The 26,432-nt window shown below is 38.0% G+C and overlaps 1 protein-coding gene across 3 annotated transcripts; it reads left to right on the top strand.

Annotated features, from left to right (window-relative positions):
* The first annotated feature begins 337 nt into the window (after positions 1–337).
* GCLM (glutamate-cysteine ligase modifier subunit) lies at positions 338–21,163 on the top strand. Of its 3 annotated transcripts, none has more exons than XM_064588793.1 (8): positions 338–800; positions 4,529–4,562; positions 5,945–6,010; positions 7,274–7,358; positions 11,231–11,290; positions 12,289–12,491; positions 13,636–13,750; positions 17,451–21,163. In XM_064588793.1, the coding sequence occupies exons 2-8, from the start codon at positions 4,530–4,532 to the stop codon at positions 17,618–17,620; spliced, it is 732 nt and encodes a 243-aa protein (XP_064444863.1). In that variant the 5' UTR covers positions 338–800; position 4,529; the 3' UTR covers positions 17,621–21,163. The 3 variants fall into 3 exon arrangements, with proteins under 3 accessions (XP_064444863.1, XP_045753115.1, XP_045753117.1); XM_045897161.3 differs by lacking the exon at positions 338–800 and adding an exon at positions 923–1,335; XM_045897159.3 differs by lacking the exon at positions 4,529–4,562.
* The last annotated feature ends 5,269 nt before the right edge of the window (positions 21,164–26,432 follow it).

The following is a 26,432-nucleotide window of genomic DNA, read 5'->3' on the forward strand; positions in this document are numbered from 1 at the left end:
AAGAGCAGCTGGTATTTCAAAGCCTTGGTAGCGGCCTTTCGCTGTCTTTTTAAAGAAGCGTGGAAGGACATCAGCAGCGCGACCGCCCATTGGCTGGGAGGCGAGACCGCGAGCGCAGCCGGCGGCGCTAGGCGGAGGGGGCCCGGGCCGGCGCGCCGTCCTCTGGCCGGCAGGGGGCGCCCTCCCGGGCGCCGGGTCCCACGCCGCCCCGCCCCGCGCGTCCCGCGCGCTCTCCGCCGCGCGCCCGCCCGCCGCCCGGCGCCACGCCCTCCACAGGCCAAGGGCCAGTCACCCGCGGGCGGGCGTCCCGCAGCTCCCTCGCCGCCCCGCCCCGCCCGGCCCCGCCGCGGGACGGGTAACGGTTACCAAGCACTTTCTCAGCCGCGATTTCTGCTTAGTCATTGTCTTCCAGGAAACGGTCCCTTCAGTTGGGAGTCAACTCTCCGGCGGCGGCCGCAGTAGCAGCAGCAGCCGCCGCGGCCAGCGCGTCCTTCCCGGGCCGCAGCTCCGTCAGTCCGGCCTCCCGAGGTCACGAGCGCAGGCCGAGGTCCCGCCGCGTGGGGCGGCCAGCCTCGCGCTCGGCTCTCCCGCCTCGGGCACCGCGTCCTGCAGGGCGGCCTCCTTCCTCGCCTGCGGCCCCGTCGCCGCCTGGCCCCCCTCCGGCGGCCGCTGCCATGGGCACCGACAGCCGCGCGGCCGGGGCGCTGCTGGCACGGGCCCGCACCCTGCACCTGCAGACCGGGAACCTGCTGAACTGGGGTCGCCTGCGGAAGAAGTGCCCGTCCACGCACAGCGAGGAGGTGAGAGACGCGGGGCTCCCGGGGCAGGCCGCGGGGCGGGAGGCTCCCAAAGGGAAGCAGCGCCCGGAGGGACGGGCGGGCGGGCGGGCGGGCTCGGGGCGCGGGTGAGGCGCGCACCTGGGCTCCGCCGGCGCGGGAAGGCTGGGGCCGCTGGGGCCGCGACGTCGCCTCCAAACCTGCAGCTGCGGGCCGCGCGCCTTCAAACACTTGGCAGGTGCAGCTTCATCCCGAGGGACGCCTCCGTCAGTGCTCCCGGCCGACAGCCGACCTCTCGAACGCACTGGACCCCTCTTCGTTGCGGGGGCCGGGGGGGTGCAGAGAAGACCAGCACCTCCCTCCCAGCCTCCCCCAGCCTCTGGCCCCCCTCCCCCCCACGCCGCGGCCAGGTGAAGACATAGTTTAGTGAGAGGTTCGCTTTTCCAGGGCTCAGGTGAAGGTAGCAGTAATAATTCACTTAGCTCTGAGGCTGTTGACAGTAGGTTCTCTGTTGCTGTGAGGCGCAGGACTCCACGCTCGAATTCGGCTTTGGAATAAGGTATGCGTTCTTCTTGCTGAAGATTAATCTGCCTCAGTGTATTTGCCTAGTTTGAGGTGGCAGAGATTAATCTGGAATTATCCATGTGATACATACTCGGTCCTCAGCTGGTCGTTCCTGAGTGGAGAGTCAGGGTGCCCAGGGAATTGCGGAGGCATAGAGGCGGTGTAAGACGGTTTGGGTGCTGAAAAATAACAGTGAGCAAAAACAAACCTTTAATTTAGGAGCCGTGTGACTTTGGGGAAGTTACCTTCTCTGAGTCTGTTTATACAGCTTTGAAGCTGAGTAATGATAACGGTCTTCATCAGCTCACTGTGCGGATTGAAAGAGATAATATAGGACAACGCTCACCATGGAGGCATTTATCTCCCTTTTTATCAAGATTTGATTTGATTTTATTTTTTTAAAGAATTTGTCTATTTGATCGAGCACAAGTAGGCAGAGCGGCAAGCAGAGGGAGAGGGAGAAGCAGGCTTCCCGCTGAGCAGGAAGCCCGATGCGATGCGGGGCTGGATCCCAGGACCCTGGGATCATGACCTGAGCCGAAGGCAGCCGCTTAATGACTGAGCCACCCAGGCGCCCCTTTTTATCAAAGATTTTAAACAAATCTTGATTAAAAGAGGGGCGCCTGGGTGGCTCAGTTGGTTAAGCGACTGCCTTTGGCTCAGCTCATGATCCTGGAGTCCCTGGATCGAGTCCCGCATCGGGCTCCCTGCTCAGCAAGGAGCCTGCTTCTCCCTCTAACCCTCCCCCCTCTCATGTACTCTCTCTCTCTCATTCTCGCTCTCTCAAATAAATAAATAAATCTTTAAAAAAAAAATCTTGATTAAAAGAAAAACTGTCTTATGCCATATTATGATATCAGCTGTACTCCTAGGCAGTTTTTGCTCTTTTATATAAGATGTTGATGGTAAACTATGCAGGAGCACATGACGTCCCTCTGAGTATGCTCTGGGCCTGTGAGCACCCATCAGATGAGAACTCTTAGTTGTAACTTTAATAGGAACCAAAACCTTTACCATATTCTGTGACCAGGTTCCATCCATCTCAGTTTGTATACCTTTTTTGTTTAAACCACCCCACGTAGACTGTTTCTCCCCCAAATAAATATTTCTGTGTTTAGTTCTATTCTTTCAATTTCCTCCCAGAGCTGCTGGGTTCAGTACACCATTTTCCCTATATATTGACAATATTGGGTGAAATTTTTGCTCTCTTGTTTCACTACAACGCACTTTAAAGTAGTGGCCTTCGAAGTGTTTTGACTTTGGCAAACTCAGTACGAAATTTTACCTTGCAGTCTAGTTCATAGTCCATAAGGACAGAAAGTAGGATGAGTGGTTGCCTTGGGCTGGGGTAAGAATGGGTAGTGACGGCTAGTGGGCACATGAAGATGTTCTAAAATTGGATTGTGGTGATGGCTGCAGAGCTCTGTAGACTCTTTACAAAAAACTCTCTAAAAAGCATCGAATTGTGCACTTAAAATAAGTGAATTTTGTGTATAAATTATACTTCAATAAAGCTGTTAAAATATATCTCAAAGGTTTAATGGAGATATTAACCTTTAGTATATACTGTGTATTATGATTTTTTCTATCCTATTTTAATTTTTAAAAACTATTTCTTAATGTAACGAGTCACATTCCACAGTTTGAAAAACATTGTTCAAAGGACTAATTCTAGTTTGTTGGGGGGGGGGCTGCTACATAAGAGGGACAAAATAAGCTAGAAAACATTTGAGGAAAACTTGAAAATAGGGCAGCATATTGTAGGAAAATAGGACAGTGTAGTTAAGGAGAGATATGTTTTGTTTCCCTGTAAAACAAAACAAAACAAAACTTTGTAACAAACAGAGCTCCAAATTGGGATATGCTACTTGAAATGGTTTAGCCTTGTAGAATAAAGAAACTGAAAAAATCACTCATTATTAAGAAAATTTACACATTAAGTAGGGAGTTAGTTTACCTAAAAGGTCTCTTCTAGTACTAATGTGTATGTTTTTTTAAAATTCCATTATCTTTTAAAAAAATTTTTTCACTAGAACTTTATGAAATCAAATCTTGTTTTTTAAATGAGCCATTATAGGACTGTTTTGCTCAGTTCTTTGTTGTAAGAGTATTTGGCCAGATGAATCATGTAGTATATTTAAAACTCTTATATGGCTCCAGATCTAATGATACACTACATTATGATGATACTTACTTCAGTGATCCTATGTGTATATGATAAAATGAAGAGAACTGAGAACAAAATACAAGGTTAATGTTCAGTCAATATAGATAATATATAAAAGATTAGAAATCATTAGGCTTGTGATACAGTCAATGAATTTCTCATTGTAACATTGACTGTTCTGTGATTTGTCCTGACATTTTGCAGAATCTGATATTAATTAAGTGATTTCAAGAAGGGGGTGAATACTCTGAAAATATACTTACCTTCCAGAATTGGACTTTTTATCAGGAAAGCTTTAGGTACGCAAGTGAGCCATCCTTCCAGAGGAAAAAAATTTTTTTTTAAGATTTAATTTATTTATTTGACAGAGAGAGACACAGCAAGAGAGGGAACACAAACAGGGGGAGCGGCGGAGGGAGAAGCAGGCTCCCTGCCAAGCAGGGAGCCCGATGTGAGGCTTGATCCCAGGACCCTGGGACCACAACCCGAGCCTAAGGCAGTCGCCCAACAACTGAGCCACCCAGGCACCCCCAGAGGAAAATTTCTTAAAATTCTCCCATGATTTGAGCCAAAGCACTCTTGATAGAATTGTTAACTTTGAGTCCTGCTGCCCCAACTTTTACCATTTTTGAAAAGAATATTGACTTGTAATTCTGTCTGGAATAATTATCAACTAATTTTTATTTAATATTTTAAATTTGATTATAAATATATTTTCCATGAAGATAGAGACCTTGTAGATTGAATTCATGTGGATTATTGTGGACAGCACATAAGTTTTTGTTGTGGCTTATGAAGCTTAATGTAGATGACTCTGAGCTCTTAAATTGATAAACCAGTTGTCCCTTGTAATTATCTGTAGTAAGATAAAAGCAGTAAAGTGCTGTCAGTTTTTATCATAAGCAATCATAGATCAGTGAGTTCAGAAGTTTAGTCTGTGTTATTGCTATTAGGAAAGTGCTTTTGCAGTTTAGGGACTTGATCCCAGTTACTCATTTATTTTTTCATTGATTGCCCACAGAATGCAAAGCACTGTGTCCTTGGATGTTTATAAGGTAATGATTTCAAATTGCTAGTGTTGCCCATTAGTGGTCATAAGTCAGTTTGGTGAGCCATAGAACAGCATGTTTTTTTTCCTAATTAATAGAAGCCCTCAGAGTGCCTAGCATGTAGTGAACATACCATTTTATAAATTTTTTGTTCTATTTATTTAGGTCCTTACTCTATATGTGAATGTATGTAGGTCTTTGGAGCTCTATCAGACAAGTTTGAAATACACCAACATAAGGGATGAAAGATGCATGAACAGTTTAATGGATTTACAACATACTATAATGTTAGTGTAAACAAGTTTTATTTGTTTGTATAAGAAAACATTGAAGACCGGTTGAAGGTATACCTAAGTGGTAGGAAATGACATATGGGCTGATACTATGCAAGTTGACCTATGTAAGATAGGATTGTGGTAGTTCTCAGACTTTACATGTTGATTTCTTGGGATGCTTGTTAAAATGCAAGTTCTGCTGCCCTTAGAGTGATTCAGCAGGTCTAGGATGGTATCAGGAACTGGAATTTTTTTTTTTTTTTTTAAGATTTTATTTATTTATTTTAGAGACAGAGCACAAGAGGGGGGGAGCAGGAGAGGGAGAAGCAGACTCCCTGCTGAGCAGGGAGCCCGATGCAGGACTCGATCCTGGAACTCCAGGATCATGACCTGAGCCGAAGGCAGTTGCTTAACCAACTGAGCCACCCAGGCGCCCCAGGAACTGGAATTTTTAATGAACACCACAGGTGAATAATGGAGTTCCTCTGGCCATACTTAGACAATCATTTATTTGTCTTTGAGGATTATCTCACAGTGGTTAATACTAATTTTAGTCAGGCTCCCTGGGCTTGAACTCACGTTCCTCTATTTATAAACCTTATTCTTGAAAAATTTTGTTTCTTTGTGAATGCTTTTATGTCTCAAAGGCTTACTTAAACTTTCATTGGTACAAAGACACTTTAAAAATAGATTACTGTATTACATCAACATTTGAAGATTAAGATAAAAACCGATCTAGGGGTGCCTGGGTGGCTCAGATGGTTAAGCGTCTGGCTTCAGCTCGGGTCATGATCCCAGGGTCCTGGGATCGAGTCCCACATCGGGCTCTCTGCTGGGCCGGGAGCCTGCTTCTCCCTCTGCCTCTGCCTCGCTCTCTCTCTCTCTCTCTCTGACTCTCATAATAAATAAAACATTTTATATAAAAAAAGATAAAAACAGATCTAAACTTTGTTGAAGAAAACAAAAACCTTGTAGAACTAAAATTTTGGTTTTTATGGTTTTTCCTATTCACATCTTCTTTTTCCAACTTATCAAACTAATATATTCTTATTGTAGAAGTACGGAAAGTGTATAGAGTTTGATTAACAGTTTCAAAATGCATTCCTTTTACAGCTTCGAGATTGTATCCAAAAGACCTTGAATGAGTGGAGCTCCCAAATCAGCCCTGATTTGGTCAGGGTGAGTAAAATGTGGATGAAGAAATCATGTAGGTCAAAAGGGAAGTGCAGTAAGCAGGAAATTAATTTCCCCAGTTTTGACAGGGAAATCAAATAGGCAATTAGCACAAAATTCCCTGTGGCTGATTTACTGAGATGGCTGTCTGACCCAGTATGCTTAAGCATAAAACGGAAAATCCAGGATGTGTCACCAACTCTTCAACTAGACTAGATACCAGGATTCTCGGTGCTTAATTCCCATCACACTTTCTTCACTGTGTTCCAGTTTATATTTGGTCTAATAAAGAAATGACTATTTAACAGTTTTGGTTGTTAAATTGCTGTGGTAGAGTATCATAATAATATAGGCACTAGAAATAATTTTTTTAATGTCAGTTTCGAGGGAAACACTGGGTGTTTCATTAAATGTTAATAAATGACTTATCATAAATGTTAATATACAGACCACCTGTCTGCAAACCACTCTTTGGAATCCAACTCAGCCAAAGGCTCATAACAAATTACATCGACTACTTTAAAACTATGGACGAGGACATGTGCTGGAAACAGTTGTTGCCGTGGGCATTCTGCAAGTTTAAACTCCATAGCTGCTAGGCAGATGTTGATTAATGTCTTCTATCAGTCTCTGTTTCTCTGAAATGACCATTTGCCTCTATTTATGCATGACTGACAAACACTAAGCCCTTGATATGTGCCAGGCATTGTAATATGCTCAAGAATTGTGGGAAAGGCCTCACTGTTTACTGTTTTAATCTTGTAAATGTGAGTTAATGTATTTCTGATTTATATATACTAACATCTTACCATTTTCCTCATAAATTATTAATTATAATGCATTAGAATTGCCTTTACTTTTTTATTGCACTCAGAAAAAAAGTCTTGGTTTAGAATGTTTGTGATTAATATAGGAAGCTTTTAACATGTCCTTATGCAGAATGGGTAAATATTTTCATTGGTTTTGTTTTTAAGTAAAATTATGTACTATGTTAGTGGTTATAACTCCTCACCTGCTGCCCCCACCATCACCATTTGTTTGCATTCCTCTGAGTACCTGATCAAAATGGATCCTTTTCCCCAGAAAATGGATACACAGCATTTTACCTTTGTTTCAGGGCTTACAAACCTTTTGAAGCCCATCCAGACATCAGGTAAAGAACCCTATCTTATGGGTTCTCTGTTTCTAAAGGGCATTATGGACAATACAAAACATATAGCTAATTAAAAACATTAGCTTTATATTTACTGTAAACATTGTTTGTTATAGGAATTTCCAGATGTCTTGGAATGTACCGTATCTCATGCAGTAGAAAAGATAAATCCTGATGAAAGAGAAGAAATGAAAGTTTCTGGTAAAGTCCAGCCTTTACAGTTTATTTTGTTATACAGTGGAAATGATAGTGAGGTTTTGTCAGGCAGGGAGAATAAGCCTTTCTTTGCTTCTGGTAATGAGTGACTCAGTCACTAAGTGTGAGAAATAGAAAGATTCTTTTTTTTTTTAAGATTTTATTTATTTATTTGAGATAGAGAGTGAGTGAGCAAGAGAGAGAGAGCACAAGTGGAGAGGAGAGGGAGAAGCAGGCTCCCCGCTGAGCAGGGAGCCTGACGTGGAGCTCCATCCCAGGACCCTGGGAAGGCAGACACTTAACCAACTGAGCCACCCAGGCATCCCTAAAGATTCTTTTTAAACATAATATAAACTCCCAAGAGGAGGTTATAGGAGGTCAGTTTTGGCTTCTTAATGGAGTCAGAAGAGGACTTCACCTTCCTTTTCTTCATGATGGTCTCATTAATTTATATGTCGGACTTCAGGAATATTAAGATGGAGGAAATGGAAAGAATAAAGGGAAGGCTTAAGAGCAGTGTCTATCCAAAGCAAGCATAGGCCCTCCCTTCCTGGTGGAACACTGCTGAGCAATGGCTGAAGTCACCTGGAAGTGTAGACCAAAGTCTGGGCAACAAGTTGCACGAAGAGAAATAAAATCCATGATATACCCCTTCAACAAATGTATCAAGTCACTATTTACCAGAGACCATGCAACCTCAAGGAATGAAAAAATAAAGAGACGGGCTGTTCTTGCCCTCAGCTTACTGTCAGCATAGCATAGTCATTAAAAGCTTGAACTTAACTAGATCAGAATTCCTCAGTATGCAGAGTAGTGACTGGTATAATCTTGGACTAACAAGTTATTTGACCTCTTTGAGCCTCATTTTCTCATCTGTAAAATAGGGATGCATCTGTTTCAGAGGCTTCTTTGTAAATTAGATGAAATAACACAAAAATTCCCCTTGGCACAGTGGTTGGCAAAAAGTTAAGTGCTAAGTAGCTGTGATTTATTACCATTTGTAGTTTTGTCTTGGTTGTTATATTTTATTAGGATGGACATGTAAGATGAGATACGTACGGCATTGTTTTTTTTTTTTTTTTTTAACTCAACTGCCATTTATCGAGTCTTGTTTTGTACCAGGCACTGTACTTAGCACATTTTGGTTATATTTCTTCACATGATTCTGAAAACAATTCTACAAGGTAGGTCTATTATCCCCATTGCACAAGTGACGTTAAATAACTTGGAAGTTGTCTTATAACCAGTAAGTGGTTGAACCAGGAATCCATCCATGTATGCCTGACTCCAAAACCCATTTTTTTCTATTAATTTCATATTGTTATTTGTGTTGGAAAGGAATTAAAAGCAACCTCCTCTCTGTGGTTGATTGCAATTCCTCATGGTTTAGATCCATCTTGGAGCTCTTACAGGTTGACCTCAGTTCCTAGAGGGCTTGAGATTTTTGATAGGTATCAAAATTCTCCCCATATGAAGAGCTTTCCTTTCTCTACCCATCTAAAAATGCCTCTCATTTCGGAGAAGGACCATTTCAAATGGCACAAATTCATGGCCAGAGGGATAGTGGTAAAGGAGGGTTTTCATGGAGTATAATTATGGGAACCGTGGATGGATTAAAGTGGTGAAGACTGACTCTCACCTGGTTGGTAGGGGAGTGGTGATGACTTTTAAATAGAGAAGTCGAGTAAGGAAAGCAATGCTTTAGGAAGATTATTTAGTAGTAGAAAGGAAAGGACAAATAAATGTACAAGGTAAATTTGTTATGTTTGTTGAATACCAGGCAATTTACATATACATAGTTCATTAGCCCTCTTTTCCTTCCATTCCCTTTTCTGATTTTCTCTACTACTACTCTACCTATTTGTTGAGTAAATTTAGATTTTGAACAGTGAATTTACATAAAGTAGATCTATATAAATAAATTTTGAATCAAGTTAAAGCCTCAATTTTAATAGAAAACTACTCAGCTTTCCTGGTAACCAAAGAAATGCCAATTAATGCAGTCCTGGACAGATATATATTGTACATACTAAATTAGCAAAAACTATATATATTTTTGATAGTGTTGTATATTGTTAGAGCAATTCTTAACTTTTAGTTGTAACTGGTACAAATCTTTCATATAAAAGTAGGAAGTAAATAAAATAGAACAAGATTCAGGGCACTTGGGTGACTCAGTCCGTTAAATTTCTGATTTCGGCTCAGGTCCTGATCTCAGAGCCCTGGGATGGAGCCCCCATCAGGCCATGCTCAGTGGGGAGTCTGCCTCTCCCTCTCCCTCTCCCTCTGCCCCTCCTCCTGCTTGTGCTCTCTCTCTCAAATAAAATCTTAAAAAACCAAAACAAGATTCACAAAAAAGATCATACCCTTTGACTCATACACATTCCCGACAATTTGTCCTTGGAAAATGCTTCAGCAGAAAGTTGAAGTTACCAAGATGTTTATTTTAGCATTGTATATGATAACAAAAAACTGGAACTAATGTAAATGTTCAAAAAGTAGGAAATCATTTGAGTTATACCCTATCGAAATTACAGAATAGTGTTTAACCACTAAAAATGAGTATGTAGGGGTGCCTGGGTGGCTCAGTGATTGTCTGCCTTCGGCTCAGGTCATGATCCCAGGGTCCTGGGATCGAGCCCCGCATCGGGCTCCCTGCTCCACAGGAAGCCTGCTTCTCTCTCTCCCACTCCCCTTGCTTGTGTTCCCGCTATCGCTGTCTCTCTCTCTGTCAAATAAATAAATAAAATCTTAAAAATAAAAAAAATAAAAATGAGTATGTAAAATTATTCATTAAAAATAGAGTATACAAAAATCTAAACACTGACTGTTTTCAGTGATGAGACTATTGGCAGTTTTTTTAGTCTTTCTACTCTTGGGTTTTCCTCACTTCTCTTTTTTTCCCATTTTTTTAAATTTAAATTCAGTTAATTAACATATAAGGTATTATTAGTTTCAGAGGTAGAGTTCAGTGATTCATCAGTCTTATATAAGACCCAGTGCTCGTTACATCATGTGCCCTTCTTCATGCCCATCATCCAGTTACCTCATCCCCCAACCACCCACCCCTCAGTTTTTCTCATTTCTAGAATGAATATATATTACTATTATGATAAAAAAAATGTTAAGAGAACTAAAGATGTAAAAAAATATTACATAAAGGTAAACTAAATAGAAGTAGAATAAATGTTATACCCTGCCTCATATGACCAAAAGCTAGAAGCTAATGTCTAAAAATTAAAATGGTTATATTAGGAAGGTGGGATCGTGGGGTTTTTCTTTTCGTTTTTCTTCACATTACAAGCAGTTTTAGCTTAGCCTTTTATTTTAGTTTATTGGAGAACGTATATAATATGTTCCATTAATATTTAATTCATAAAAATGTACATTTTGAGTAATTTGTATATTTATGTGACCTGCCTTCTAACAAATGGAAAATTAATATTTGCTTTTTTTTTTTTTTTTTACAAATGGATATTTTTTAGCAATTGGCATGTAATTTAAAAATTACAGGGACGCCTGGGTGGCTCAGTTGGTTAAGCAGCTGCCTTCGGCCCAGGTCATGATCCCAGGGTCCTGGGATCGAGTCCCACATCGGGCTCCTTGCTCAGCAGGGAGCCTGCTTCTCCCTCTCTCTCCCTCTGCTTGTGCTCTCTCTGTCAAATAAATAAAATCTTAAAAAATAAATAAATAATAAAAATTACAATGGAAAGGTACTTTCATGTCTTAAAATGAAAACTATAAAATTATGTGACTAGGAAAGGAAAAATAATTCATTCAGGATTCTCTGTCAACTTAGTATTGTTGGCAATGTTAATACTGTCTAGTAGAATGTTACCCAAATTTAGTAATCAGTTTTGTTTTCTTTTGTTACCCAGCAAAACTCTTCATTGTAGGATCAAACTCTTCATCATCAACTAGAAATGCAGTTGACATGGGTAAGCAAAAATTTAACTTTTTACCTTCATAACTTTAAATTAGTATGGGGTAGTAGTTATATCTTGTGTTCAGGACCAGGTGAAAAAGAAGATGAGCTCATTCCAATTTTACTTTCTAAAGTTCTAGCCTGATTTCTTAAGGCTTCTGTCAGATCATATCGACTTACATAGGTTCATATTTTGATATATATGAGGAACGTAAAAGATGTAACATAATTGTTAACTATACGTTTGGAGATGAAATTCTCCTTAACCATATTCTTAGCCCTTGTAGTACTGTAGATGAAACACCATGACCACCACCTCCACAACAACAAAACAAGCACTCTCATCTTTGTTCAGCACTTGGTCAGATGATTGTGATGTTACAGTTATTCAACATTTTTTCTTTTAAAACATTCTTCCAGTATTATAGGTGTTGAACATTTAAATAATTAGCTCTTTAATATTACTATGGAATGGACAATAATCATTTAAAATAAACCCTTTAAGTTATTTTTACAGGAATTAAATTATCTACCTCTATAGATTAGGACCATAAATTTAGTTTTTCAGAGTCTCAAGACTATTCTTTGCCATGACTACCGATTACAGAATATGAGGTCAGAATTCTTGTGATCATACGTACAAGATACTAGTAGAACTGGAGAAGAAAATTTTATGAAGATAAAGAAGCTACCAAAAAATTCCTGGGGCCTAGGAAACAAGGAGGCCTGTTCCCCAGAAGGACTGTCAGAGCTGTGAGTCCCTAGGAAGGAGGCAGGTCAAAGAAACTGACCTGTCTGCCACACAGACCAAGTAGATGAACAGGGACTTACACTTTTTTAAGAGATGGCAATGTTCTAAATGATAGGTAAATTATGAAACTGAATGAAATAATCTGCTATATTAGAAAACTAGTGAACTGTATGGACAGAATTTAGTGGGATACTTGAAAGACATTACTTGTTTTCATTATGTAACAAATATTTATCCTATTGTGTTTTCCTTCACATCAGCCTGTTCCGTCCTTGGAGTTGCACAGCTGGATTCTGTGATCATTGCTTCACCTCCTATTGAAGATGGAGTTAATCTCTCCTTGGAGCATTTGCAGCCTTACTGGGAGGAATTAGAAAACTTGGTTCAGAGCAAAAAGATTGTTGCGATAGGTACCTCTGACCTAGACAAAACTCAGTTGGAACAGCTGTATCAGTGGGCACAGGTAAAGCACAGCTAGATCACAGGCACTCTGGGAGGAGCCTGTCATTTACAGTCTTTGCTTCACACTGCTTAGTGTCATGCACAAGAGTGGACACTTAGAGTGGGGGGGCTATTCCAAATGTGGGAGTTTTGAGGCAAGCTTTATCTAAAGCACTGGCCTTTATCATCTCAAATATATACCTAATTGACCTTAGTATTAATCTCATTTAAAAGGAGTGACAAAAACCCTAGAAAATGTGTCCTGAAGCATTTATAGCCAGCATGAATTCAGGCCATTTCCTTCGGTTTTACTTTTGTGATAAAAATATTACATTTTGCTTTAGATATGCTTAGGTCTTGGTTCTGATTTCTTAGGTAAGGGAATATCATCTGTAACAAATATTTTGCTCTTACTTAAAGATATAAAATACTTTTGGTTCATAGAATTTGATAAGGAATAAGTGTCATAAATTAATCACTACTCTCTGGCCTCTAATAATGTACAATATTATTAGGGAAATTGCTTACCAGTATTTTACCTTTACCCTCTGTATTTTTCTTTATTCCTTTTACTTCATCCCCAACCTTCTTTGCAGAGCTTTCAGTTTCTTATGGGCAGGAAGACCTTAGAGAAAGTATTGTTCCTCCTCCCTTTGACTTGGTGATAGCCAGAATGTGGCTAAGATTCTGCTGGAGAGACTTGGGTGATCTGGAATGTATCTGTAAATTAACCAGAGCAACTATTGGAAGTTATCGAATTCTTTTTCAAAATGTGTCTGATTTATAACCATATTTTATACTTTAACACTAAATGTTCTTACCATTTCTATTGGCTCCTTTACCTTTAAGACCTATTCCCTCTTGGGCTGGAATCATCACACTTAGAACCATGTTTGTTTCTGAGGCAAGTGTATTAGATTGCAGGAGAGTTTCTAAGGGTATAACAGTATATTGGCTTTTCCCTCCATCCTAGAGCTTTCCTTTCCCTGTTATCACTGACATGAGTTAAAAAAGCATACATTAATATATTCATATAAAAATGTTTTATAAATTTTTAGCACTATAAAATGCAGTCTTTTGTATTTTCTAAAATTGTGTTCTTTTATTGCTTTCCACTTTTTCTAGTACTTAATTTAGTGCAATGTCATGATTTTTTTCACTTCTAGGTAAAACCAAATAGTAACCAAGTTAATCTTGCCTCCTGCTGTGTGATGCCACCCGACTTGACTGCATTTGCTAAACAATTTGACATACAGCTATTGACTCATAATGATCCAAAAGGTAAGACTGAGATTTTCATTTGTTGATTGATCATGAGCTTTTGTCTTACAAGAAGATACTTGTTAAAATTTAATTTTTAATTTTGTACAATGATAAATGCTACCTAGAACTTTTCTTAATAGTCCAAAATATATATGCATTTAGTTTCAGAAAGCTTTATTTTGTCTGTCAATGAGCAAAAAATTGAAGGGATCATTTCCTGAACATCTAGTCTGTTGAAGTTTATAAATATTAAGCTACACAAAAAAGATCTTTTAAGATATTCTAAATAGTATCATATAAAATCTTGTGTAGTACAGCAAAAATGGTACCAAACAGCCACTTAGTTAAAGAGGGTAAATAGCTGAAAAGAGAGGCAGATAAAATTTAATTTGAAATTTAAGCATCTTAGGATAGGTAATTGATTAGGTATTTTATTAATCATTTCTATCAAGACCTATATGTTTGGGGTCAATCAGAAACATTATTTGATTAATGAGAAGAATGTCTTGTCCGCCTTCTGTAGTATAATGTTTTATCAACATTTTACAGGATAAGTAGAAAAGCTAGGAAGAGAATGTTTTACACTTTATACGTATTTATTTAGCAGTCTGTCCCATTCTCATTTTTTCACTGTTTTGTGGGAAGAGGAGTTTTAATAGTTATTGCTCCTCAAATGTTAGGCATCATGCTAAATGCCTTAGAGGGATAATCTGTAATCCTCACAACAACTGAAACTAGGCGTTTTATTGTTGAGGAAATAGAGCCTCAGAATTCAAGAAACTAGCCAAGTTCACCCAGCTGGCATGGGGCAGAGTTTAAATTAGGACTTGGTCATGGCTGAATTGGGAGCCTTTCCCCCTATTCTGTACTATCTTTTTAATTTGAGATGTTAGCATTGTAGTATTTCAGTCTGAAACCTTACTTTCTTATCAGTTTCTATTTAAATGATACCAGAATAGGAGAAAATGACTTTTGCCTCTCCCTTCAGTAATTACTTTCATAAGTAATTAGATTCACTAAAAAAAAGTCATCTTAGTGAAACTCTAACAAAGAACTTCTACGCCAATTTATTCTGAAACATAAACCATTTAAATTCCAACTTTATGTTAGCAGATATTCTATCATTTATCTGTTTACTTTGGAGGGGGGGCTCTTCCAACAATAATTATTATCAACAGCTGATGGATGAGCCTGCACCCCGTTCTAGCTCCACTTGAAAAAAAAACTCTTTCCTTTTTCTAGTAGGAAAGGAAATAGGAAAAGACTAAGTTGTCTGGTATTTTATTTCCATGGTAGATGGAAGGCATGTGGGTATGTGCTAATGTATTGTTCTTATTGAAAAATAAATTGTATATACATATGAGAAGAGAAATTTAATCCTTTTTTGGTATGTTTTTGCTTTACTGACATAACTTATATTTGGATGTCTTTCTAATTTTAATCCTAAACCCTTTGATTAGAATTTATAGGCTGATCCTGCATATACCATTAATGAATCTTCAGACACTTTGATCTGTAATGAAGCAATTCTTTCCTTAAAAGATTTATTGTGTTTACTGATTCTAAACAGTTCACATAGTTAATTTAAAAGTATGTAATTAAGCTGATGAATAGCATAGCTCTCTGATTATGTGTCACATTTTATTTTTTAAGCAATCAAGTTGTAAAACATTTAACTCTACTTGTCATCTAAAATAGAGTTTTGTTTATAAGTCCCCTCTAAAACCCTTCCCCTGTTCTAAAATTACCCTATTCTTCAGAAAGTGCTTATTTTCCATTACTCTTTGTCCTAGAAGTTGTGGTAACAGTTTAACTACAGTCAGGGTGAAATTGTGAAGTAGGTGATCCTGACTCAGAACCTTTCCCTTTTTATTTGTTTTACCCTCCCCTCATTCCCATTAAATCTGATCTGCCTTATGCCTCATTCCCTCCAGGTCCTGTTCTCTGTCAGATAGACTGATACACAAATCCATGTTCATGTTACTTTCCCAAAGAGATATTTGCCTTCCATTTATGAAAGTTGCCATTTACTGGCTGCATGACCTTGGGCAAGTTATCTAACCTCTCTGCCTCAGTTGCCCCCTGGAAAAGGGGAGAATATTATCTATCTTGTAGGGTTAACATGTAGATTAAAGGAGCTAACACATATGAAGTACTCAGAAAAGTACCTGGCACATGATAATAGCTAACATTTACTGAGAGTTTACTATTGATGTTATTCAAATATCACAACAGTTCTTTTGGGTCAATTGGGTCCTATAGTGCTCCCAAATCATACTGTATAGATGGTCACTTAGTCTCTATCTGTGTGGTTGGTTCTGACCGTGGTAGAATCTTTCCATATTGCTTGATTGATTCAACAGACATTTGCATACCTACAATGTGTCATTCATTATTCAAAGTACTAGAAATGTAAGGACCAAGTCAGATAAATTCCAACCCTCATGGAATTTATATTCTGGTGGGAGGAGATGGACAATAAGGTAAATGTTAAATGTGAGAAATGATCGTATGTGCTATGGAGAAAAATTGGCTGAGGAAGAAAAGAGTGCCCAGGTTAGGGGTTGTTTTATATAGGGTAAGTCAGGGAGGCCTCTCTGCTAAGGTGACATTAATCAGAGACCTGCAGGAAGGGTGAGAGCCCTGCGAGAATCTGGAAGAAGAGTGTTCAGGGAAGAGGGAGCAGCTGACTCAAAGGCCCCAAAGTGTGAGTGTGCTTGAGGATTTCAGGATACAGGTATGAGGCCAGTGTGGCTGGAGAAGATGCAGTGAGGGCGGGAGTAGTACATCCAAATAGGAGTCAAGGGCTTGGATATCAATGTGGAATTAGAAAATGATTATTTCATCAAAGAGATACAAATAAAAAGATAACCGTTGCCAGAGTTTTTAAACGATTGCTGGTGCTCGTGAGGATATGATAAGATTGGCACTCTAACATTATCAACTGCTAGTGGAAGTGTAAAATATAGCCTTTCTGGAAAGCAATTGGCAATATACTGTCTATCAAGCCTTCAAAATGTATTTGTACTTTGACTTTGTCATTCCATAGCCAGGCATGCATTTTAAAGATGTTCAGCATAGCATTATTTTTATTAGCAAAATACTAGGAAAAACCTAAATTTTTTGGTCAACAATGAGGAAATGTATAAATTATGGTATCTATATAATGTAGTATCTGGATAATTATTAAAAATGATGCTTCCACAGAATATTTAATTACATGGGAAGATTCATAATAAAAGTTGAAAAGATAAGTAAATTAGGTTGTAACTACAGCATGATTTTCAGTTTTTGACGTACGGAAAGGTACAGAAAAAAAGTTGGAAGGATATACATGGCAATGGAAGTAATCTATCTCTGGTTGATAGGATTATGGATACTTTCCTTTTTCTTCTGTGTATGTACTTTCCTGTATTTTCACTGGCTCTACATTAGAATTGCCTGGAAGTCTTCAAAAAAAAAAAAAAAAATTGCAGGCTCCACTCACCAGAGGTTATGAAATAAATAGGCTGGGGTAGAGGTGTAGGGACTTTCTAAAGAACTACCTGGATCTTTTTGATATTCTGGTTCAGATTCCTAGCACACATGAAGGAAAAGCATATTTTATATTCAATTTTGAATTGTTTCTTTTGTTGTATTTAAATGCTTACCTACATGGTAAAGTGCTGTTATTTTCAAACTTAACACTTTGGGTTTTTATTTGTTTGTTTGTTTGAAGAACTGCTTTCTGAAGCCAGTTTCCAAGAAGCTCTTCAGGAAAGCATCCCTGACATTCAAGCACATGAGTGGGTGCCCCTGTGGCTACTGCGGTATTCGGTCATTGTTAAAAGTAGAGGAATTATCAAATCAAAAGGCTACATTTTACAAGCTAAAAGAAGGGGTTCTTAACTACGACTTAGGATCATAACCTACTGACTTGTATTTTCCTTGAATAGAAGATAAAATTGAGATGTATAAAAATTAGTTACTGCCTGTAAATGGTGTCATGGAGGCAGATATTCTTCAGTTATATTTGACAATATGTTATCTGTCAAGATTTGAATACTTCTCTTGCCTCTATATCAGTTCACTCACATGAACTCCACTGTATTGTTTTCATTAAACTATTGTTTTCTAATTGAAATTGTCTATAAAGAAAATACTTACAATATATTTTTCCTTTATTTTTATGACTAATAGAAATCAAGAAAAATTGTTGTTAGATATATTTTGGGCCTAGGTATCAGGGTAATGTATATACATATTTTTTATTTCCAAAAATTAATTAATGGCTTCTTATTCTATAGTATAAGCAATTTAATTACAATTGTTAAAACTGAAATACTGGAAGATATTTTTTCTGTAATTGATAAGATGATTATATCCCAGAGTAACTAGAGTAGCTGGGATCTACTAGTAGTATAAGTAAAATTCATTTCTTCAATACATGAATGAAAACTTAAACTTAACTGTCCTTGCTTGTAGTTTACCTATAATGATTTAATCTTGTATTCTTGTGCCATATTTTCCTTGCTATTATTTCTAAGACAAACCAAAGTGAATCTGAAAAAGGAGACTAGAAGCTTTGAAATTATTATTTGGGGGTTTTATAAAAGCAACTATTATCATCTCCAGATTCTTTTTAATACTTGATCCATCCTTAATATTTTGCTATTCATTCAAGAATATTCAATAAGTATTGAGTGTTTACCATGTGCTGGGCACTGTGGGCTCTGGGGAGAGAGGGGACACAGGGAGTCAGAATCAGTTGAGTAAAATGTGTAATATTTGTTCCCCACTAATAACTGACTTGAAGGGACTAACAGCCAGAAAAGGAGTGAAAAAAATCTTTAATTTAAGGCCAACATTGTCTATTTAGACAACTTTTTTTTGAGATACGGTCTTAACTATTTAAAAGCAAAATGATATAATCAAAACTTTAGAGCTAGAAGAGGTCATAGATTATTTATTATAATTCCTCATTAGTTTAAGAACCAGGAAATAGCAAACAAATAAGCTGTGGCCTTTGATATAGACTACAGGTTTCCTTAGGTTTACAAATTTGTATCTGTAACCCAAATAGTTTGAAAAGTTCTTCAAAAATCTCTTGTATGTCAATCAGTACCTTTAAACCATGTGTCTTAATACATGGTTTATAAAAAAAACTAATATAGGGTACCTGGGTGGCTCAGTCAGTTAAGTTTCTGCTTTCAGCTCAGGTCATGATTCTGGGGTCCTGGGATTGAGCCCTACATCGGGCTCCCTACTCAGCGGGGAGTCTGTTTCTCCCTCTGAGCCTCCCCCCCTGCTCATGCTCTCTCTCACTCTCTCGCACTCTCAAATAAATAAATAAAATCTTTTAAAAAAATAAACTAATATATAAAACTAATTTTGCCCAAGTTTTTTCAACTTAGAGAAAAGTGGTTCCATATTCAAAGTCAATACACTAGGGGCACCTGGGTGGTGCAGTTGGTTAAGTGTCCGACTCTTGGTTTGGCTCAGGTCATGATCTCAGGGTCATGCGATCAAGCCCCACATAGGGCTCTGACTCTCAGCGCCAGAGTCCGCTTGGGATTCTCCCCCTCCCTCTGTCCCAACCCTGCACGCACACGTGTGTCTGTGCACATGCGCTCTCTCTCTCTCTCTCAAATAAATAGATCTTTTTTTTAAAAAAAAAGGAAATAGAGCAGACTCTTCCTATCCTAAATAATGTTTTGTAGTTTACTGGTTGGATAATTTGATCATAGAATTGTAACATGAAATCAGCTGATTTATTTGTTAAAATTCATTTAGACTTAGAGCTTCCTAAAGCCTTATATAGCCTTTATATTAATTGTATATAATGTTATGGAATGTATATAGTTAACTTTTTTATTTGGAAATGTGTAACATTTTTTCATACAACATAAGTCTTTAAACAAATGTTCATTTTAATTTAAGCCTAAACAGTGAATTGGTCAAGATATTTTAAGAGGGAACTTTATATCAATTTGTTGCTTTTTAAAACCGTAGACTTATAAAAATGGATTGTTTGAAGGGTTATTTTGAAAATGGAAAAAAAAAAACAACTTATGTTACTAATTGATACAAACTTCAGAGGAACTTTTTTTGTGTACTTTCTCCCCCCTCTCTTGACAAAGAAGCAAGATTATAGATTCATTTTGTGAAGGGGATTGTGTATGTATGGAATTTTAAAAAGTTTATTTGTTTAACTTCTGTACCTTTAATTTCTGTTATTGAATAACCATTTTTAAAAAAATGATGTTTTAAGACTTGACAATTTTCCAAACTGGTGTTCACATCTTTTTTTTTTTTTTTTTGTAAACTATCAGAATATAGTGAATGCTTTTCAAATATTTAAGGACTTAATGTTTAAAAAGCCATAAAATAAAGAACAGTAATACTACCAAATAATTGCTTAAAGCTGAAAGCTAAGTTATCAATAGTGTATATAACAGATATGTTTTCTGGGGAGAGGTGTATCCAATGACTCAAGGTAGAAAGAATTTGTATAATTGTTTTTGTTTTTTTTTTTCAGTAAACATGAAAAGCTACAGTTTATTACATTTACAGAATGCACTGGAGGCTTACATTAACACAATGTACTGTAACTTAGAATTTGTTCTGTGATGAGTCTATCTTATATTCTCATCCAAGAAACTGTAGTCACCAGAAGGACCAAGGTGTCTTATAAAATATGTTCATATGGTGTAAATTATGCAGACCACATCAGTACGCTAGTAGAGTATCCATTTAGGGATATCCAGTGCTAGATTGAATCACAAATAGCTAATAATTTTTCTGTTCTCAAAGAAAATCACTTAAACAGCTATGTGTGGAATGGAAAATAAAGCTACTCTATTTTGAATGAATGGTCAGACTTTTCCCTACCAGAGCTAAGTAGTAACTGAAATAGGATCTCAGTTTTCAGTGATAAAAGGTCTAAGATTCATTTAATTACATCTCATTTTTGAACAGATTTTCTTTCCAGCTTTTCTATCCAGCATTTTCAGTATTGGGGAATGAAATGATTGACAGTTCATCTCTCTGCCAATTGTACATTTAGAGAAATTTGAAGTTGTTTTAATGAGAATTTAAGCCATTTGTTTTCATAATCAAATATACCAACTTTTGATTCTGAACATATTTTTTAAAGTTAACTTCCTAATGTACCAGAACTTGTACCTGTCATTTCCTCATAAAGTTGTTGATGGGATATGTCAGTTTTATTTTTGAAAACTATGTAACATAACTTTCATTAATATTTTTTATAGTTTTCAGAATTAGAAATACACTTAGGACAGGAAAATGTTTTCATTAGATGTGTCTATAGTGGTGTATTATAAAATACAGGCAAAATATAAAGCATTAATATTTATAATAGTCTTTAATTTCACCTGTATTATGAGTATTATGAATTAATTAAAATAAAGTGTGTTGTATATTGTTTAATTGAGTTGTTTGGGTAGTTGAAAGCATCCTAGAGTATTGATTTTGACCTATTTGAACTCAAACTGAGTATGATTTGAAGATAAATTCTGAATAATTTTTAAATATCCAAGCCATAAAGCTATTCATGCGTTCATTCATTCAAAGACTTATCAAATGCCTACTATATGCCAGCCACTGTGTAAGGTATTGGCAGACAGACACAGAAATAAACAACCTCTGTCTTCAAGGAGCATATAGTATAGGTTGGCGGGGGTGGGGGGGGGCGGGGGAGAGAGATCTGTACATGAACAAGAGCAGTTAGAGTCCATGTGTTAATGATCAAAGTGGGGAAAAGGGATTGGGGGCAGATAGAAGGAAGTGGGGCTAGGGACTATCTACTGGTAGGAGACTTCCCTGAAGAAATTAGCCTTAAGAGTAGGATGAGACTGGGTGGGCATTCTGGCAGAGGCCTTTGTTTGCCTTGTTTGTAAATAGGCTTTTATTGAATGATGAACAATTTATATGTAAACTTTAGGATCAGTGAAAACACGTTCTTAAAGAGCTTGCCCTTACAGATAGAAAGGAATGGCTTCTGTTGAGACAAGAGTAAGTAAGGTTGGAAACGTAAAATTTTATTTAAAAAAAGAGGCTAAAACTTGCCCAAATCCCCCAAATAGAATATGGCTGTTATAGTTTCACTACCAGAAAAGCCAAACAAAACTTTAATATGTAAATCTCAGCAATGAATAAATGTATAAAATGTCATACAAGATTTTTATGTGTCTGTTGGTCCATTATTTTGAAAGGTTCATGTTTTACAATATGCATTACTTACTTTGACTCAGCTGTGTTTTCCTTGTTTCTTTCCTCACTGTTGATTCCTGCATCCTACTCCATTTAAGTTCGCTTTTTTCTAAGTATGTCACTAGTAATTCTTTCGCTGAAGGTCTTTGTCTTTGGGCACAGTAAACTTTGTAGGTCCTGTTTGTCTGCAAATGTCTTCATTTTGTTCTCAATCTTAAGTGATCATTTGACATTATAGAATTCTAAGTTTCCAAATACTTTCCCTGAGCAATTTGAAGATAATATTCTGTTGATTTCCAGCATATATACTCTTCCTGATGAAACTCTGGATTTCCTTCCCTAAAAGTAATGTCTTTTTCTCTAGTCTTTTTTTTTTTTAGTTGAAAATTTCGACTTATTTTGACGTGTATGGAATTAGAACAAAGCAGGAAAATTAAAACTGGCTGCAAAGCTTTTTGATAACAAAAAACCATAAAAGAAAACACTGATAACTGGATTTAATCAAAATTTAAATCTTCTGTTCCTCAAAAGGCACTTAAGAAAGTGAAAATACAAGCCATAGACTGGGGGAAAATATTTCCAATACATACTTCTGATGAAAAATAAGGCATAATCAAATTATTTTTAAATTGCACTTCAAAGGACTGTCAAGAAAGTGGAGAGACACCCCACAGAATGATTAACATATGAATAGCCAATGAAACATTAAAAGATGCTTAACATCATTATCAGGGAAATGCAATTTAAAACCATAAGGAAACATCACTAGAATACAAAATAGCTACAATTTTAGAAGGCTGACAGTACCAAGTGTTGACAAGGATATGGAGCAAACAGAACTCTCATATTGCTGGTGGGAACATAAAATGGTATGACTACTATGGAAAATACCTTGGCATTTCTTACAAAATTCAGTGTTCACTTAACATATGGCCCAGCAATTATTCTCCTAGGTATAGAGAGAAATACAGATGTCCAAAAAGAACATATATAAATGTTTATAGCACTTATATTAGCTGAAAACTGGAAACCACCCAAATGCTATTAACAGTTGAATGGATAAATGAACTGTATTATAATCATACAATGGATACCAAGGATTAAAAATTATATACAGTAACATAGATGAATCTCAGACACCTGCTGAGTGAAAGAAGCTAGACATGAAAGAGCGTGTACTTACATGAAATTTTAGAGCAGACAAAATTATTTGATAATGACATTTATTGCTGTTTCTGGGTACCTTAAGGTGTCTCAAAAGGTTGCAGTCAAAGTGTCAGCTGGGATTACAGTCTTACCTATATGCTTGATTGAGGTGGGTCTACTTCCAAGCTCGCTCATACGGTTGTTGGCTAGACTGAGTTCCTTGTTGGCTATAGGCCAAGAGGCCTCCCTCATTTCCTTGCCACATGGCCCTCTCCATAGAACAGCTCATAACATGCAACTAGCTTCCCACAGAATGAACAGGTGAGATGGTGCAAGAAGGTGGCCAGCTTTTTGGTAACCTAATCATGAAAGAGATCTATCACTTTTGACATTCTTTTCATTATCACCAGGTCCAGCCCCCACTCAAGGGTTTGAAACTGGGAGATGGGATCATTGGGGACCATCTTAAAGCCAACTTTAATTTTACATGTAATATGTAATAACTACATACTAGTTATTATGTAGCAGAATAACTACAAGTAGTAGTTATTTTTAGAAGGCTCATGAACTAAAACTCCCATATTTTGGTTAATGCCTGAAATTCCAGGGAGAGATTCAATGTTTCAGTTTAAGGGTTTAATTAGTAAAATATTGACTATCAAGGGAGAGTTTCCCTTTGGGCCTGAGTGATAACTACTGTATTTTCATACTGTATCTACCTAAAATTGTGTATTTGCCCTCAATCCACATTGGGTAAAGAGGGTAGGCGAAAAGGTAGAAATGGAAACGGGGCAGACCTGGGAAGCCCACTTAAAACAAAAACAGAACATGGTGCAGTTTTGCCTATTATCAGCCAACCTGCTGATAGTAGACCAGCTCAGTCTTCTCAGATTACGAATATGTACTGACGTTTTAATTTGTATTTTGTTTTTTAATCTTGTTAGATTGTAATGTTTGGGAGTTTTTGTTTTACTTTAAAATGGCCATGCTTGCAAGTGAATATTACACATTGATTTTTTAATATTCCCCAATTTTCTATACCCACTCCTGTGATCTTAATTTCATTTTCATGCATTTGCTCATGTTAAAGTTGTAGAGTTCACGAGTTAGTGCATGTAACCTCCAATAAGTTCACTTTCCTTCCTCTACACCATTCTACCTTCTCTTGGAATCTAACCTGTCTTATATTCTTCCTCTTACATGGTCTCACTGCTACATGGCCATACTAAAATTCCTTCTTTGGGGTGCCTGGGTGGCTCAATCATTAAGTGTCTGTCTTTGGCTCAGATCATATGATCTTGGGGTCCTGGGATTGAGTCCTGGCATTAGGCTCCCTGCTCAACGGGGAGCCTGCTTTCCCTCTCCCTCTCTCCCCTGCTCGTGCTCTGTCTTGCTTTTGCTCTCTCTCTCTCAAATATATAAATAAAATCTTTTTTAAAAATAATAAAATTCCTTCTTTTTGTTCCTTACCACATTCCCTACAAGGGTCAATCTAAACCTTTTTCCATCCCTCTAAACAGATGAATCTTCTGTTTACAGAGAAGATTGAAGTTATCCATCCAAAAGCCCCTCTTCTTCCCTCCACTTTAATTTCCTTGCATTCACATTCTCTTTCTACTTCAAATATTAACTCTTCCCTCCTGCCTCAAAGAAAGGAGCATTCTTCTGTGGCTAACTTCATCTGTTTTTTTATTCCATTCTTCAGTTGGATTTGGCTCAGCTGCAATAACAGAAAATCTCCAAATAAGTGACTTTAAAAAGTGATGAATCACTAAATTCTACACCTGAAATTAATATTATACTGTATGTTAACTAACTGGAATTTAAATAAAAACTTGGGGAAAAAAGGTGTTTCAGGTGAAACAGATGTAGAAGTGCGCTGTTGAAGACAGATATGGCAGCTCCATCAGTTGTCAGGGACTCATGTTTTCTTTCTCACTGCTCTGCCATCCCTGAAGTGTGGCCCTTATCTTCATTGCACAAACTTGCTGCTTGAAACCTGAGAATACAGCTTTCCAGGGTGAAAAAGGAAGTTAAAGAAGTCAGGGAGGACCTCCTCTTTTCCTGTGTCCCTAAAGAACTACACAACAATTTATACTAATTGGCCAAAATTTAGTCAGCCACATTTGGCTGCAAGGGAAACTATGAAAGGACCTATTTAGCTGGTGGTCATGTGCCCAATGAAAGAATCTGTGTTTTGTGACAATAAGAAAAAAATTGGTTTTCTGTTACTAGATTTGGTGAAGAACTCATCCTTTCTTGCCAACAGTAGCCCTTTCCATTCCCCTCAGATATATTCTAACTCTCCATACTTCATCCTAAAAGAACACCAAACACCGTCTCTTGATTCTGGTCATTCTCTTCACTGCAAGAAAAAAAAAAATTTTTTTTTTATTGCTCTCCTTTAAAACTTAACATTTCTGGGGCGCCTGGGTGGCTCAGATGGTTAAGCGTCTGCCTTCGGCTCAGGTCATGATCTCAGGGTCCTGGGATCAAGCCCTGCATCGGGCTCCCTGCTCAGCGGGAAGCCTGCTTCTCCCTCTGCTTCTCCCTCTCCTGATCCCCCTACTTGTGCTCTGTCAAATAAATAAAATCTTTACAAAATAAATAAATAGGGGTGCCTGGATGGCTCAGTCGTTGAGCGTCTGCCTTCAGCTCAGGTCATGATCCCAGGGTCCTGGGATCGAGCCCCGCATCGGGCTCCCTGCTCAGCGGGAAGCCTGCTTCTCCCTCTTCCACTCCCTCTGCTTCTGTTCCCTCTCTGGCTGTGTCTGTCAAATAAATAAAATCTTTAAAAATTAAAAATTAAAAAAATAAAATTTAACATTTCTTCTTTTCCGCTTATTTCCGATTCCTAGTCACCATCTTACCTTTAGACAGCCTCCTAGTCTCTGAGTTTCTGGAACATTTAAAAAATACATCTTTACCCTAACCGAGTCTTTCGACTTTATTAATAAAAAATTAATATTTAATTTCACGAATAAGACAAGAGTACGTCGTTACAAAAAAAAAATAATAATGCAAACGCCTCATTGGGTCACACCCATGACTACATTAAGACCAAACATATGAGAGGATGGTTGAAGTTGGAAAGAAGATGCGATTTTCCAATTCGTTTGTGTTAAACTGGGACGAGGGCCCTCCGTCACTGCGGTTTCGCCGCCCCAACGAAGGTGTCTCCCTGCCAGAGGCCGGTGCGTCTGAATTTAACCGCCCTGGAGTGAACGTTGGAAACCGTAGCCTTAGGAATCCCTAGGTCAGACCCGCCTGACCCAGGTCCGTGGGCCGGAGGCCAGTACGAGATTCTCGTTAGTTACGGGATCCTCGCGGAAAATGCGAG

This window comes from Mirounga angustirostris, unplaced genomic scaffold (genome assembly GCF_029215605.1).
Source record: "Mirounga angustirostris isolate CCGP_5_RB_7025 unplaced genomic scaffold, mMirAng1.0.hap1 SCAF_4, whole genome shotgun sequence".
NCBI lineage: Eukaryota > Metazoa > Chordata > Mammalia > Carnivora > Phocidae > Mirounga > Mirounga angustirostris.

What these genes read in the sequence shown, in the direction of transcription:
- GCLM (XM_045897159.3), top strand. Translation starts at nt 675, where the DNA reads ATGGGCACCGACAGCCGCGCGGCCGGGGCGCTGCTGGCACGGGCCCGC. An exon ending in TCAGCCCTGATTTGGTCAGG is followed by an intron (nt 6,011 to 7,273) that starts GTGAGTAAAATG and finishes TGTTTGTTATAG; the next exon opens with GAATTTCCAGATGTCTTGGA. An exon ending in GACTCATAATGATCCAAAAG is followed by an intron (nt 13,751 to 17,450) that starts GTAAGACTGAGA and finishes GTTTGTTTGAAG; the next exon opens with AACTGCTTTCTGAAGCCAGT.